Genomic DNA, 16,792 nt, shown 5'->3' on the forward strand with positions numbered 1-16,792 from the left:
TGAATTGAACGATTGCGCTTACGCTCCCCAACACTTGTTTCTTTTATTTGTCATCAGGTGTAGTCAGCAGTGCAATGACGCGCACACACACACACACACACACACACACACACACACACACACACACACACACACAAACACAGAAACAGAAAGACGCACACACATGCACACACAGTTCAGAGAGACCTTCAGCCCCGATTGGAACTCCTACTTAAAAATGAAAGTCAGGAAATCCTCTCTCTCCCTCTCCTGTGTTTCCCTCTCTCCTGTCTGGCTTAGAATAAAGATCGAAGAGGAGTACGCCAAGAACCTCTCCAAGCTCTCCCAGATCCCGCTGGCGGCGCAGGAGGAGGGGTAGGTGGAGCCAGAGCAGGGCCCTCATGGGCGACCTGCAGAGCTGCTGTGCGTGGGGATGGGGATGCACTCTAACTCCGTGTGACTGTGGCTCCGTGCAGGACTCTGGGAGAGGCCTGGGCGCAGCTGAAGAAGAGCCTGGCTGACGAAGCAGACGTCCACCTCAAATTCTCCTCAAAGGTAGTGGCCAAGCGAACATCAATCGCACCTTAAACTGTACGATATTAAACTGGCCGTGGTTGCTGTGTGCTGTGGTGTTTTTCCAAATTTCCAAATCTTGGATGAAAAATGCCATCGTGTTGGCTGGGCTGTAGCCTGTGCTGTTTACTAAATATAATGGGAATGGAGAGGTGCCCAGAAATTGATGATATCCAGGGGGTGATGATTTTTTTACTCTTCCTGCTGGAAACAGCCATGAATCACCCTGCCTTCTTTTCTCTGGGGACCAGACGAACCAAACAAACGAAAAAAGTTGCCTCTCTCAGGGCTTCATAATGACTGCTGAGGCATAACTCTGTCCCTGCACAAAATAAAGCTCAGCCTAGCAGTCTAGCACTGGTCCTGCTGCAGCCAAACGCACACACGTTTGTTTTTAGACTTTGTCACAACATGGGGTCATAAAGTCTCATATATACAGTGTGTGTATATATAAATGTAGATGTAAAAATATAACCTCTGTCTCCTACATTCAGTGCTAGTCATCTTTTTCCTTGCATGCAGATGTAACTGCATTAATCCAAACCCTACACTTAACCTTAGTAGAAGATAAAAATGGTTTTGATATTTGAGTTTGTAAAATCAGTAGTTTCTGCAAAAAACACTTCACCTTGTCAAGCCAAGCACTGTAAACGTTATAAACCCTGGTTTACTGTGCACACACACACACACACACACACACACACACACACAGACAAACAGCACATGTTTGGATACAGCATGGGCACACATACAGCACATGTTGGGACACAGTGTGGACACACCCACTCACAGCATATGGGTGCATACAGCACACGCACCGACAATTGTCCGGCTCATTGCAAACACACGCACGCAGAGTCTGCCTGGCTTGCCACCCACCCGGCCACCCCACCTGCTGTGCGTGGACTAAACGCACCTCGCTCTGCCCTGCAGCTCCAGAGTGAGGTGGAGAAGCCCTTGCTGATGTTCAGGGGGGACAACTTCAAGAAGGACATGAAGAAGTATGACCACCACATTGCTGACTTGCGAAAACAGCTGGTCAGTCGCTACGCGGCCGTGGAGAAGGTACGCTTCCCGATGCCTGCTCTTTTTCCTATGTGATTTTGGAGAGCTCCGCTTTCATTTCGTCTGGAAATACGTTGATAACGCCCTCACAGAAGACAGGTCTTAGATGGTGGCTGTTACAGGTCTCCTTTTTCAGCTTAAACATACCAGTTTTTGTGCATTTCTTTTACACTGCTGCTCAAATACTTGCAAGTGTTGCCCAAATAAAAAGAGCAACCATTGGCATATTTTGACAGATCACACTGCGTCCATCACAGCTACCTTGTCCCACTGTAGCTGTTCCCAGACTCTCTCACCCACAGCAGATGGCAGGGCTCAACTCATCTGAGTGCCACCTCACTTGGTTGCTGTAATATTCTTCCCACTAGAAACAACTTGGACAGCATGGCACATCAGATTAATCTGCTAGTTTTTATAGCAAATTAAACAAGTAAAAAGGATAGATAACACCTAATAGATGATTCAGCCCACCAAAAATACCATTATTTGTTTTTTGGCTGAAAATGTTCTAAAAGCCAATTATTTTTTCCAATTATACCTCCAAAATGTAAATACAGGAAATGGGAGCTGGTTAAAGGCAAATAATAATTCTAGAAATCTTTACTAATAATGAGAAGTCAGATGTGAGACCTCAGTGTCGGTAGGGTTAGGAGTAGGCCTTATCTTTAACCGCCTGCCTTTACACTTAACGGCCTGCCTTTACGCTTAGTGGCCTGCCTTTTCGCTTAACGGCCTGCCTTTACGCTTAGCGGCCTGCCTTTACGCTTAACGGCCTGCCTTTACGCTTAGCGGCCTGCCTTTACGCTTAGCGGCCTGCCTTTACGTTTAACGGCCTGCCTTTACGCTTAGCGGCCTGCCTTTACGCTTAACGGCCTGCCTTTACGCTTAGCGGCCTGCCTTTACGCTTAACGGCCTGCCTTTACGCTTAGCAGCCTGCCTTTACGCTTAACGGCCTGCCTTTACAATTAGCGGCCTGTCTGTAAGCTAACGGCCTGCCTTCGGCCCATGCTTTTTGTGCGGCTGTAGGCCCGCAAGGCACTGGCTGACAGGCAGAAGGACCTGGAAGTGAAGACCCAGCAGCTGGAGATCAAGCTGAGCAACAAGACAGAGGAGGACATCAAGAAGGCCCGGCGGAAATCCACGCAAGCAGGTCGGAGTGCTCACGCTCCAGTCAGGACCCCCCCCCCCCACCTCACACTCGTCCCATCATCCCCCCCGCAGTGCCGTTTCCATGGTGTGCAGGATGGATGGGCAGTAGTTCAGAGGCTGGCTTGCTGGAGTTCCCGGTGCTGCGGCCTGCAAGCCGCGGCACTCTGTGGAAGGTTCTGGAGCACTCCCGCCAGCTTTGTTGGAAACACGCAGATGAGGGGCGGTGTAAAGAAAGTATCACATGTGTATCACACCTGTCAGCTGTGGCTGCCTATAGGCTGAATTAGCTTAGGGGATTGGTGTCAGTTATTCTCGGTGCCTGTTTCAAGGTGTGTTGATGAAATGGCTGCACACTCCAAGCCTGCGTTTGTCTAACGAGCACAGTGCCCCTGCACACGCATGAACTGTCGGGACACTGTCCTCCTCTGCGCGAGGTACAACTGATCTCGTTTTCAACAACTGCAAACCCCCCCCCAACTAATCAGGTAGAATTTATCACAGCGCACGTGTCTGCCTCTGAAATCACCCGTCCGTCCCCCGCTGTTATCCAGTGTTCCTTCATTAGTGCGGCATGAGGAGCTTTCTCCCTGTGTTCCGTTCCAACACACTGACTGCCGATAGCGTGCGGAAGGGTTTCAGCAGGTTTTGGGAGCGGTGCCGGGTAGCGTGACGGGCAGGCTGGGTGAAAGAGCCTGTGCGGTGGGGGCGTCTTGGCCCGGCCCCATTAGGCCGCGCTTCAGAGCCAGGTCTGTCAGCTCCAGGAAGCAGAAGACCGGTGAAGGCATTTATATTTTATGGCATGACAATAGACTCAGTAGGGAAGGTCTATTAAAGGGGGTCCAGCACTCCATGCTCCTGGATGCAGCGAGCCAGCACCATCAATGCCGGTTTTGTCCTGGTCTGACCACTCACTCATCCTCTGGAAACCCACAGGATGCGGCTCACAAAGCTCTAAATTGCAAGATGCACCGTAAGACGCTGTTTTCCCAGAGTCCAGGAAAAGAAAAGAGAGAGGCTCACTGCTTCCCAGACGTTGAACAGGGTCTCGCCTGGTGGCTGGTTCAGTGCCTGGCGGGGTGACATGCCTGTAAACCTGATGCGTGAAGTTGCAGAGCCAAAAATTGCATGGAGGGCGAAATCTGAATTAAAATGGGTGGTGCCTTTTGTTATATCGATATGTTTAGTGCGGCACCCAGGCAACAAACACGGTTACGTAATTAACACAGCGCAGTAAAATGATTACCTAGTTGCACTAAGCCATACCTAGCTAATGTAAAGCTGAATTTAACTACAATGCAGTCCACGGAAAACGACGTTTGAATAGCAGACCTTGCTGAATTCTGGCTCTCTTTCAGCAAGTTCCATTGCAGTAGCCTTCGTGTGCACTGGTACGCCGGTACACTGCCCAAGGTCCCATCCACCTTCTCTTTTAGTGTGCTATAGAGCTGCAATGTGCCCTGCACAATGTTCTCTCTCTCTCTCTCTCTCTGCGTCTCTCCCTGTCACTCTGTCTCTTCTAGCTGTCTCTCTGTCTTTCTTGCACCCACACAGCTCATGCACCAGTGCAGAACATCGGAAATAGTTGGATGCTAATGATGTCCTGCCAATTATCACTTTTGCCCCAATTACTGAGGCAAATGCCATTAACGTCACAGCCTCATTTCCATATAGATGGAGATGTCACTAGATGTGTCACGTCCAGGCATTGATCATGGATGTCCTTTTTCTTCATATGCATTGCTCCTTTGCATTTTCCTTTTCATTATGCATTACTCATGAAGCCAACCATTAAATTGTCATTGATTATTTTTCTCTGCAAAAGCTATTTTGCCCGCCCCCTTGGCGATACCCTATGAACTGTAAACACTGCTGATTGGGCCACGGCTGCCCCCTGCTGGTGAACAGGAGCTCTGCGCTTGTGGCTCTGCATGCGTAACAACTGCCTTTGTATTGGTCCGCTACAGGTGATGATCTGATGCGCTGCGTGGACCTCTACAACCAGGCCCAGTCCAAGTGGTTTGAGGAGATGGTTACTACAAGCTTGGTACTAAAACTCCCCTGACACTCTAGTTGTTGCGTAGCATTTATTATACTTGACAATACCGCATGCCATTCCAATGTGTGCTATCCGTTTATTCAACTACTTTGCCTCCTTCCAAATCTAGATCCCTATATCAAGGCTACAGTTAATGACTCTACTGTGTCGGATAATACTTTATGGTACTTAATTTGTTTTCTTTGCAGGAGCTGGAGAGGCTCGAGGTGGAGAGGGTGGAGATGATCCAGCAGCACCTGCGCCAGTACACGACCCTGCGCCGCGAGACTGACATGTTCAACCAAAGTGTGAGTGAAGGGCTGCCCATCATGGACACCCGCGTATCGCTACACAGCGTACATGACCCACTAGACCATCCACGCTTGGGCTCGAAACTAGATCACAGTACACCTGTACCATGCAATCATCATTGGGAATGGGTTGGTTCAGCAGGGTTGGGAGCTGCAATAGAGCAAGCATGCAGACAGGCTGGTGGGGCCCCTCATACAGACAGACTGGTGGGGCCCCCCCAATGCAAGAAGAACCAAGTACAGCACCCGTTAGTGCAGCTTCAATGAGCAGGATGTTCCTTTAGTAGTACACTGTAGTACACGATGATGAATTGTTCGGAATGGTCTTCCAGTGCTCCAATGGCTTCTCCAGAAGGGGCTGTGGTGGGTTTTAAACAATCTGTCAGCAACCTGACTGAGCTTATCAAGGACTTGTGTAATGTTCCATATTGGTTAATGTGTGTAACCGGTAAACTAATGACCACAGCACCTCATGTCTAAAGGATCTGCACTGACAGACCTCCAACAGCTCGTATGTACCATCAGTAACACTGAGAATGCATAAATGGCTCTGCCTATCATCCCATCATCGTGCAAATGCCTGAAACGTACGGCACCCTCGACTACTAGACGGCTTCATGATTTTTAGCCTGTGAGAAATGGAAATCCCCTTAGTCAAGGCATTAGTCATGGTCCGTGTACAGATCCTGATTCCAAAACTACCATATCATTTGCGTTTTGGCCCAGAGCCAGTCGTCAGGACATTCGAGCCAAGGAGGAGAGACACCGCCTAGGCGCACTCGGTGTGTGTGAGACAATGATGCAGGTTCACCCAGTGGCTGGCAGCCGACTCCCTGTGCCGCTTGGTGTAACCAGCAGACAGCAGAAGCCCGTCGCAGTTAAACACTGGCACGTTCTCCAAGAGTAAGGCTGAGTAAACATTCAGTCCAGAACAGGCAAGGCAGCAGCCAGAGCAGGAAACGTGGGAAAGCTCAGAAATGACCTCAGAAGACCAGCCTGGACCCAGTTCTTCAAAAAATACAACATATGGCAAACACTTGAGCCCATGAACCTGGTGTTGCCAGCACCTTGCTTTATCAGCTCTACAGGGCAAATTATTCGCAGCAGTCAAGCAGAAGCACTCCTGATTCCAATTGTTTCATCTGTTTAATCAGTCTCCATCTTCAAACAATGGATTAGTTGTATATCGGGTGAGCTTCTGCTTGGCTGGACAGTAGCCTCAGAAAAGCAAGTAATACAACTGAATACATTCAGTACAAGTTAAACTCATAAAGTCATTGTCTTTATGTGAAAGCAGGCTGGTGAGTGGAGGAGGACCTTATAGAAAGTAGGTGTGGAGAAAACTGCACCACGGTAGTAATGTGTGTGTGGTGTGTTGTAGACCCTGGAGCCAGTTGATCAGCTCCTCCAGAGTGTGGACCCAGCCAAAGACAGAGAGCTGTGGGTGCGGGAGCACAAGACAGGAGATCTGAGACCAGTGGACATGGACATCTAGACGACACGGACCTCAGAATAACGCAAACACATGCATGACTGTGCGCTCACATACACACACAAAGTACATACCACACACACACACACACACACACACACACAAAGTACATACCACACACACTGCACACTTCACTCAAACTATCCAAGTCTGTCTGTCTGTCTGTCTGTCTGTCTGTCTGTCTACCACAGTATTCCAAGTTCTTGGCCAAAGCCATACAGATATCTACATCTTGATGCACCCTTCATATAGTCCAACAGAACTCCACAGACCACACATTAGATGGTTTTACATTAAACGAGACAGAAGTGATAAAGTTTACTTAGGATACGTTTAATGGCAGAGTGCATTCACATTCTCCACTGTCTTGTGTTCTGTTGAATGAATAAAAAGCCGCTAGCCCTAATGACAAATATAAGAAATATAAATAGAAAATAGAAATAGAAGGAGCATATGTTTGCATTAACTTCCTGATAGTAGTCAAGGTATAACTGCGTGTACAAAAACAATGCACAGTTCAGTGAAAGTTTTACAAACCCATTTGTTACAACAGATGATTTTAAATATACAAGGAAGCAAGTTTACAGATTCTCATATTTGCCTGTTCTTCAAACTGGACACAGCATACATGACATTGCACACAACTTCTGTAAAACGTTAAAGTAACTTACCAGTGGCTCATACTGGTAGTCAAAACAGCAGGAAAAGCAGCCTGCATTTGAAAAAGGCAGAAGTCTTTATCTAAAGAACCAGCATGATCCCTCAGCATCTGTAAAGTTTGTGGAGAAATATTCTAATATAGTGTCATTATATAGTTATATTGTCAAATCTGTATTGTAGTTAAAAAAAAAAGAAAAAAAAAAGAAAAAAAAAAAAAAAGAAGAAGACGAATATATTGCGATGAGGAATGCACCCGAATTTTTACTATATCCACAATCAACCTATAGCTAGAACACAAATGTCTCAGCTTTCCGGCCAATTAAAAGCTGGAACAAAATGCATCTTAGTATGTTATATTTTCATATTTTTGCAGATTTGTTTTGCAGAGAAGCATGCAGTTCTCAAAAATGCTGAATCTCAGTGATGAATAGTCTTATTCAGTCTATGGAAAAAAAAAAACATTTGTGTAATATGAAGACCCTGGCCTTGACCCTGGCCTTCAGATCATTGACTGTGCTCATCGAGTACGTGGCCAAGCACCGCATTCATAAGCCTAATCATACAATTACTCCTCAAAACCAAGCCAAGAAAGCTCTTTATGCAGAACATTAATCAGCCCGGTGTGACATCTTGGTCTCATCCTGCTTCCATCACAAGTTCAATTCTAGACGTTACAAGAGCATGTATCAAAGGTGAAATGACATGGCTGACCTGTGTAATTTCAGTGTGAATCTGAGGTGGATCAGACGTGACTTTATGGTCATTTGTATTATGATGTACACCTTTTAGTGCCTAAAGGTAATTTGCCTTGGAATGTCCATGATATATTCTGTTTAGTGTTTGTACATAGTTGTAAATATGCGTAACATTTATATGTGTGCAAATGTCATAAGCATATTCCCACCAAGTGCTTGTCTACTTGTGATGTCACTTTGCCGTTTATATTGAAATTTGAATGTGTGTTTGTTTACAGATTGAGAGCTCACGTAAATGTTATAGCATTGAACCCCAGTTATGATAGGCAACTGGAGTCATTTAGATCAAATGAAAAAACCTTACTGAATATTGCTTTTTACACACTACACATTAATTAAAAATGCAAATTGGATATGCAGCACATTGGAATTCCATACACAGAATTATTCTAAAACTGTGCTATTTTTTTTATTGTTTTTTTTTAAACTTTTTTTAGAACTAGAGATTAAAAACTGTGTCCATATGTAAGCGAGTCATTTAATAAACTGAACGACATGAATTTGTCCAGCAAAATGGATGCTGTGAGAAACCCAGGACTGGATCTCCAAAGGAGCGTTCTGGAGGGCAGTGGTCAGATGAGTGTTACTGTCTGTGTTACTGTCACGTTGTCAATCTGTATTACTCTGAACCGTTCGTATAACTGTCAAACCACGCAGGGGCTCTAAGTGGATTGGGACTGTACAGGACTGATATACATCTAAACTGACCTGGGAAATAAATCAAATCAAATTATCCATTAGTTTAATGACTAACAAAGTCGTTTAATGAAGTCAAGGAACTACATATGCTCAATAATGTGTTTTCAGTTACTACACTGAAATGATTGCTTACTAAATTTCATTTCTATTAATGACCCGTCCTCTCTGGCTTAATTTTGGATGTAGCTGGTTTACTTTAACGTAGTTTCGCATGTGATAGCTGGCTCACGTTACCTGTGCTACTCCTGAATTTCACGTGACATAAATTGTACTGATACTTCACGTCAATGATGTGCATTCTATGTAATATGAGACATTGTTAAGTTGATTGTCTGTGTATGTAACTAGATCCCTTTTATATACTATTGTAAGTGTTGAATTATCTGCTCTCAAGTTAATGGTCCTCATTAATACAACTCAATTTACTGACATTTATGGAGTCGTCATGTTTATGTTTACTATGCCCCAAAAAGACTATGGCATATAAAATAAATTTCAAAAATGATTTTAATTACATTTTATTTTCCATCACATCAACGGACCTATGAACTCTTTACAAGACTCTAAGCAGCTGCCTCTGTCTCTGTGTGTTGTAAAGGGTAGTGCCTCCCTTCACGTTAATAACCCAGCTAGTTGGATTGTAGTGGAATGATCCCTTTAAGCAGATGAAATGTAGCTGTTTAGAACCCCACCCCTGCTGTTGGCTTCTGCCATTGGCCAGCACCTGTGTTCAAGCCCTGAAACCAGGCCATGCATTATCCTCAAAGCCTGGGCAGTGTCCAGTGGCAACAAACATCAGGGAGTTTCCCAAAATATGCAGTTTATTATAAATCTATGAATATGCTTCACACGACTCTTTCTCCTAAAAATCCAGAATGGCTTATCCTTTACATCGGTTGTTTTCAACCCAGGCATCAGGCCCCGCCAGACACCCCACATTTTGGCTTTGGCCCACCTCCCAACACACCTGAACGGAGATATTAGGAAAATAGGCTATCATGCACACAAATTCTTGGAGTTTGTTTAAAGCAAAAAATATGGACTGGCCAGTGGGACCGCAAGGATGGGATTGAGAAGCACTTCCATACTTGCATATCTGAAAAATTCCCAAAATGCTCTAAGAATCCTAATAATAATAAAAAAAAAAAACAGCATGGAAAACTCTTAACAGCCAATATATACATAGAAGTAGACAATGAGGTTTACCCAATTACGCTAAAAGAAACAAATCTTTACATCTGTTGTTTGCAACAACATATTGGAACTATTACAAATAAACATCACAAAATGTACACCCATTATGGACAAAGCTCAAACAGCCAGCTTCAGCTAGAAAATAATGACATCTCTAAGATTTCATGAAGTGACTATACAAAAGGCAATAACAAAGCCATATGACTGAATGGCAGTAGTAGTTCTTCACAGCCAGGGAGCCTATGTTGCTTTGCAAATACTTGCAGCAGCCGAATACAGTTACACCCCATGCTGCTGTCTATACGGCCACCTGAAGCCCTGGTACGACTTAGAAACTGAATATGTTGGTGTTAGTTATCAGAAGAGAATGAGAGGGTACCTGAGTGTTGAGAAGCGGAGTCCGTACTACAGACCTGAGAATGGGAGAGCTACCTGCACTAACCTTGACCTTCAGATTTGAAGAGGATTGATTACACTAAAGAGGGATTGTAAACTTGACACTAATACCTCTCCTCAGAAGCCCTCTCCCTTACGCTCTTGACACTGCAAGGTAGGACGAGGTGAATGGGAATGAAGCAGCATTTCAAATTGGGATTTAAAGAGTGAGAATGGTGGGAGTTCTCAAAAAAGTAGTTGGTATGAGTGGGAAAAAGGAGAAAGGTTGGTGAGGGTCAAAGTGCTGGGTCATAACACTGCTGTGTGAACTTAGCACATGTACATGGACACAAGTATCCTTTAGAAGCACAAGGGTGTGGGAGGGACATAGGAAGTTAGGTGTATAAACAGGATATGTCCCGTGAACATATCATGGGGAAACATTACTGCTTCTTCTCTTTCAGTTTGGCCTGAATCTTCTTTGGCTCGTCAAACTGTATCAACCTCAAGATGTCTTTATTGTCCATCACCCCCTGAATGAACTCCCCCTCTGCAATTTTATCTGTGAAACCAATAAGAGACGTAGATGGTGAGGAGTCGATATGTGGATTAAAAATGTATCTACTTATATGGCTAATAGCTTTAGTAACTAACAGTACCATAAAATGGATTTTTGTTACATGTATTGTTAATTTAGACCATGGAAACTGGAGTTACCATTTTCGTTCTTTTGGAAAAAGTTCCATATTTTGTCTGCTCGCTTTTCTGGTGTGTTCTCATCCTCTGGAAGATTTTTCTGGTCCTCAACAGGAATCATGTTGAATATTGCCTAAATGTAGGAAGAATTAATATCATAATTGTTATTTTTAATAAGCTGATTTTTGAATGTCTTAAATCAACCTAGAGGATAAAGGCTTGTATAATCCACCTTAAGATCTTTGAACCATGTGGTCAGGTTTGCCACAATGGCTGAACCTGTAGTTCTAGTACAAGCACAAGTACACATTCTAGTACAAATACAAACTAGTACAATTTTTTAGACCAGTGTTGATAAATGTTTTAAATCTAAAATAAAATACCACATTTTAAGGAATCTGACTCATTTTTTAAAATGAACACCCAATACTAATGATTCTATCATTCTAATTCTATCTGATACATTCTACCAAATTATCCAGATCCATATATTCCTTTTTAAAACTATTTAGGTAGGTCGAGGCTTCTTGAGTTCACATCCATACACAATGAACAGAAACTAATTTAGCGCCCTGTTTTCTTTGGCTGGCTTTGTTACGATCAGCAGGTCAAGTTCTACCCGCTCTAGTTGTGCACACACACCCTCACGATCTCTTGGACCTCATTCTTGCTGATGGTTCCGTTGCCGTCGACGTCGTACAGGGCGAACGCCCACTCAAGCTTGTGCGTGGTTTTGCCCGAAGAGGTGAGGTGCAGCGCGATGATGTACTCCTTAAAGTCCAGCGTTCCGTCGGCGTTGAGGTCGAAGCTGCGGAAGACGTGGCGCGCGTAGGCGGAGGGGTCGGCGTCGGGGAAGAAGCCAGCGTAGATGCCCTCGAACTGCTCCTTAGTGATACGGCCACTGGGGCACTCCTTCAGGAAGGTGGCGTACCAGGCGCACAGCTCGGCCTCGCTGTACCTGGTGTTTGTCTTCAGGTCCTCCAGGATTTCCCTGGATAAAGCACTGCTCTTACTGTTTCCCATGCTGGCCAACTGCTCTTTAGGCAGAGGGAACTCTCCCTCTCTCCTTCTCTCCTTCTCTCTGCCTAACTCAGATTAGGGATCAGTTCTGTGTTGTTGTGTTGTGCTAGGCTGGTTGTGGTTGGAACTCTAGATAAATGTGGGTATCGTTTAGCCCAGCTTCCTCCTGCCCGCTCTATATCCTTTCTGATTAGGATTATGGATATATCTTTTTAAAACCCAGATAAACTCTCTGGGAGATTAATTAGCTACGTCACATGACTAATGCTTTTTCAGATGGGATGAGTCATACACAGTGGCGATGTTTATGCGGCCTGTAGACATGCTTCTGTTGAAGGTGCAAGGCAAACGGGAGTTCTTACTCTTAAAGTGAACTGATAACTCCCAGTTTCAGCTCTCCTCCAGCCTGCACTATACTGTGTATCGTGCATATAGCAGATCATTTACATTTATATTTACGGCATTTAGCCGACGCTCTTATCCAGTGCAACTTACAAAAGTGCTTTGTCATTTCCTCATAGAATATATCCTAGTACAGTACAGCAGGTTAGAGTCGAATATACCAGTGAACTAGAATACTGTACAAATACAGGGATCAGTGCTGATACCTAGAAGTACAAAATACATAAGCTCTATCTCAGACAATGATGAGTGTAATAAACAATAAGTGCTAGAGTTTGTTAAACAACATCAGTGTAATAAACAGTACCCTACAATAAGTGCTAATTTAGTCAGTCAATATAGGAGCAGGGTCATTGGGCATTTAAATATTCCGCAAATAGACGGGTCTTCAGTCTGTGTTTGAAGACCGTAAGGGACTCTGCTGTCTGGACAGCAAGTGGAAGTCCATTCCACCATCTGGGAGCCAGGGCAGAAAATAATCTTGATGCTTGTCTTCCATGAGACTTTGAAGCACGGTATTTCAAGCCAAGCCGTACTTGAGGTTCGAAGTACTCGAGGTGCGGATCAGGCTTTTTTCCCTCAACATCATTCAACATATTAACTATGCAGGTTAAGGAAATCAAAGAAGAATCCAAAGCTTGTGGTCCACATGGATTTGGCATTTGAAAGCAGTTGGTATTTGGTTTGGTGTTTGAAAGCAGTATATGTTGCTTTTGGCTACGGCTCTCTCTCGCCTCGGTTCTCAGTTGTGATACAGAGGTCCCAGTCTGTGGCTCAGCACAAGTGCCCTGCGCTTCAGACCGGTCCTCCCAGCTCATACAGACACTCTCATCACCCTAATGGAACTAATTATGTGTGGAGTTAATTCATCCCAAAAGTGCCCAGCACTATTAAGAGAAATTTTTGCAGGTCACAACAGAATGAGACAATGGACTTGAAACAGGACAAAAACTGCACTCTGCAACACTTAGCAATTCTGCATCCATGATATATTTGCACTAATTTGTGCTCTGTCTTCCATGTAATGGGTTGAGATCCTAAGCGTGAGCTGACAGGCCATGCACGACTGATTTCCTGCTCAGTGTGTGCCGCAGGTGAACTGGCCTTTTCAGGCGCAGAGTCCCATTCACAGGCGGCACTGACTTGCCTCATCCGAACCCAATAAGCCACACGACTCGTAACCACCCCGTGTTCCACCACCTCATGTTAGTCAGTTACGGTGCAACTCTGTAAACCAGCCATACGTTGTGTGCAAGTGAGCCAACACTATGATGTACTGCACACTTATGAAGAAATCCCCTATTAAAGGAAGACAAGGCAAATGCTGAGACTGTTTGATGGTCTCCTTGATCAAAGAGACCACCAGAATTCTGTACGCCAATAAATATAACCAAGGCAGTTCTGATCACAATGATTATAGCAAAGCATTTGGCATAGGCGTAGCATTGGCAGCCAGATCTAGCAGGGATGGTGAGACGTTTGGTTCGCTCTCACTGGTGCATTATTTGTTATTACGATGTACACGATGTACCCAACTGCAGGGTTGTTTAGTCCAGTGCTGAGCCTTGTGTCCATGTAACAAGTTGGATAATCAGCATGGCACAATTTGGGCCTAAGAGTGAGGTGTGCTTAGAAATGTAATGGACAAATAATTTAATTCTGTAAACTGGAAGGTAGAGTAAGATTTTGTTTATCAGTGTGAGTAGGTGGCAAGGCAACACTCCCTGGAGGAAATAAGTAAAAATTAAGTTGAAGGCCAAGACTCGAGAGGGCACCCATCCTCTAGCCTGGAAGCTAAAAGAGTCGGTTCACACAGACAAGCAGACCCACTTAATATGAGCCAATTAATACAACGCTATTCCCACGATTAATATAAACAGTAAAGAATTACTTCACATTCCTAAATAGCGGATTATGACGCACACCAGCCATAACAAATTTGCCAAAATAATATAAATTACATCAGGCTTCTAGGCGTCTGCTTGCTGAGATGTCAGATAATATGTACTAAATAGGGAGCCCAAATCTATAGATAGTCATGGTGTCATTTTATGGCCAATATTATGAAAAGAACTATGTAGAAATTTCCCCTCTCATCTTATGTCAACAGACACACAGTTTAAAGTGTTTTTAATTGTTCAGTTGGCAGCACGTAGTAATACAAATCCTAAACAAAGAAACAACTGATTGTTAACATGGGAGCAGGTGAGGATTACATGAAGAGATTTTCTGGTTGTAGTGTCCTAAACAGAACATTAGTGACTCGTCAGGGAGCTAAACACAAGGAGCCTGGCAGTTGGCTCTAGTCATTTACATCTATAGTCCAACATTTGGCACTCAGCCTTTGCTAGGCTCTAGTAGAGTTATAATCAATTTACTTTGCAAGCTGGGGACCAGATCTGCAATACAGCTGCTGTTGTACACAAGCGTTGAAATTCTGTGTAGTCCAAAAATGAAATCCAATGTTACCCTGAAAACTACTTGGCAGTCAAATTAAAGAATCTCAACATTACATGGAAATGGACTTCTGCCTTGGAGATGCCTAAAGGCATTTACTGAATACGTCACATATAGCACTATGTACTTGTTTTATTTTGTAGTCTGTCTCTTAAAGGTCATGCGGTGACTATATAGTACAGAGGACATGTGACTCACCAAGGTCAGTGTGCTCATCAAACATCTCACTTGGCAAGCAAGAGGGGCCACTGAAAGTGCATAATCCTGTACATAATCGAAAAAACCTTTTACATAAAACTGCAGTTCTGAAATGCCTTGGTAACATTGCATAGATCATGCCTGTTTTCACTGTGAATTGAAGAGATATAGTTGTGCATTATTAAAAATTGCATTTGTTATCCAATGCATTTGTTAGTTTGATATCCTTGAATGGCATGAAGAATTGATATTTACTTTGTGATGACCACATAACACCGTCTCCTACCAACAGTCTGGGCTGGGATCCCAAAAACACTGTAATACAAAGATAGCTGTTAAGCAGTAGCGCGAGCATTACATTGCACTCTCTCTTTGTCTTTCATTAATGATCTTAGCTAGGATGCTTTAGGGATGTGATGTTGCAGCATTGTTGCGTGTTACATAGCATCACTGTTCCCATGGCTGTCCACTCAGCTCGTCTTGATACAAAGGAACAGGCTTTACTTTTTTCCATCGCTGTTGTTGCTATAACACTGAGTGGTATTATTCAAACTGAAAAATAAATTTGTGTTTCATTCTTATCACTAAGAAAAAAAAATGCTCAAATATTAGAAATATTATATACACTTTCAACAGCAGTTTGCCAGCATTTTCATGAAACATCCTACGTAAATCAATCTGCCACGAGCCCTGCACAGGGTTGAGAACTAATCTAATCAATAATCTTATGTGTTATTGTGCTCACAGCAATAAGCGATAGGTTTAGGTGGAACAACAGGACTAAGATCTGCCATGCAATTTCCCTTTAGAAATGAGACCAGGGAGAGGCTTTAGTTGAGGGGAGGGTGGCTACAAACATGGGACCAGTGCAAAGACAGCCAGTGCTGAGGATGCTGAGGGTGGAATCACAGGGGCAAATGCCTCTGAAAGCAAGAGCAGTCAAGAGAAGTCCTTCCTGTGGGTGTTCTGCACGAGCATCTGGTTCTCATGTGTTAGCAGCCCACTGACATGGATGGTAAGAATGAAATAGTGGATGGTCTGGTATGGAGGAGCCTTCCTCTCTTCAGAAAATCCAGCAGGATTTCAGGACGTGAGGAGGGTGTGGAATGAAGACCCTGCAAAAGCCGGACACACAGTGCCCCTGACTATGTGCAAACACAGACTTCCTTACCCGTCCACTTGACAATGAGCTTTCTAACTAGGTCCTTTCCAGCACACACATGTGATCTGGATTTATGATGTGTTTTGATTTGAATTTGTGCGATATTTTGGGTTAACTATCCTTTTTAACAGCAGTAGATGCTATATTTCCCTTGTGTATATGCACCTTGTTATTCTTTGAACTTGTACTGAAATTCCCATTAAAATGCATAGTAGTATGCAAATTATAGAGCTCCGTCTAAGTGATATAAATAACATACTAGGATGTCCAAAATTGCATTGATTAAATATTGCAAATTTTCAGTTTACATATATTGTAACTTCTTTGTCATTAGTCTGATAATGAATCTTGTAGAAAATATAATGTATTTAAGAATGCTCACACCTAAATCTCATCTCAACTCCACTAAGTCTCCTCTAAATTCCAATCAAATGGGTCCTAGCTGTTTCTGTACAGCTCCACCAGCTGATCAGATGACAGCAAAACCTCTGATCAGCAGCTGGGATGGAAAAGCCCACCGGAAAAAGTGTATGTGTTTTATAATGATGTACAGAGGTAACACAAATACTT

At 43.8% G+C, this 16,792-nt stretch overlaps 2 protein-coding genes across 7 annotated transcripts in view; one reads left to right on the plus strand and one right to left on the minus strand.

Annotated features, from left to right (window-relative positions):
• Positions 1–7,489, plus strand: part of gas7a (growth arrest-specific 7a) — a 28,072-nt gene extending 20,583 nt beyond the window's left edge. For 5 of the 6 annotated variants that reach the window (XM_081711329.1, XM_027010784.3, XM_081711330.1 and 2 more), the window contains 7 exons: positions 280–354; positions 456–534; positions 1,486–1,617; positions 2,644–2,767; positions 4,731–4,810; positions 5,011–5,109; positions 6,494–7,489. In XM_081711329.1, coding sequence (XP_081567455.1) covers positions 280–354; positions 456–534; positions 1,486–1,617; positions 2,644–2,767; positions 4,731–4,810; positions 5,011–5,109; positions 6,494–6,607 — 703 coding nt within the window. In that variant the 3' untranslated portion in view covers positions 6,608–7,489. Of the gene's footprint in view, positions 1–279; positions 355–455; positions 535–1,485; positions 1,618–2,643; positions 2,768–4,730; positions 4,811–5,010; positions 5,110–6,493 lie in introns of those variants that run through there. The other variant, XR_014122844.1, reaches the window with a different exon arrangement.
• Positions 7,490–9,207: 1,718 nt separating this feature from the next.
• On the minus strand, positions 9,208–12,159 carry rcvrna (recoverin a). The gene is made up of 3 exons (XM_027010809.3): positions 11,626–12,159; positions 11,005–11,116; positions 9,208–10,849 (listed from the first exon to the last, which is right to left on the minus strand). Exons 1-3 carry the CDS (start codon positions 12,004–12,006, stop codon positions 10,731–10,733), a joined length of 612 nt encoding a protein of 203 aa, XP_026866610.1. The 5' UTR covers positions 12,007–12,159; the 3' UTR covers positions 9,208–10,730.
• Positions 12,160–16,792: the final 4,633 nt, after the last annotated feature.

Source organism: Electrophorus electricus, chromosome 3, assembly GCF_041902795.1.
Source record: "Electrophorus electricus isolate QZ-2024a chromosome 3, ASM4190279v1, whole genome shotgun sequence".
Lineage (NCBI taxonomy): Eukaryota > Metazoa > Chordata > Actinopteri > Gymnotiformes > Gymnotidae > Electrophorus > Electrophorus electricus.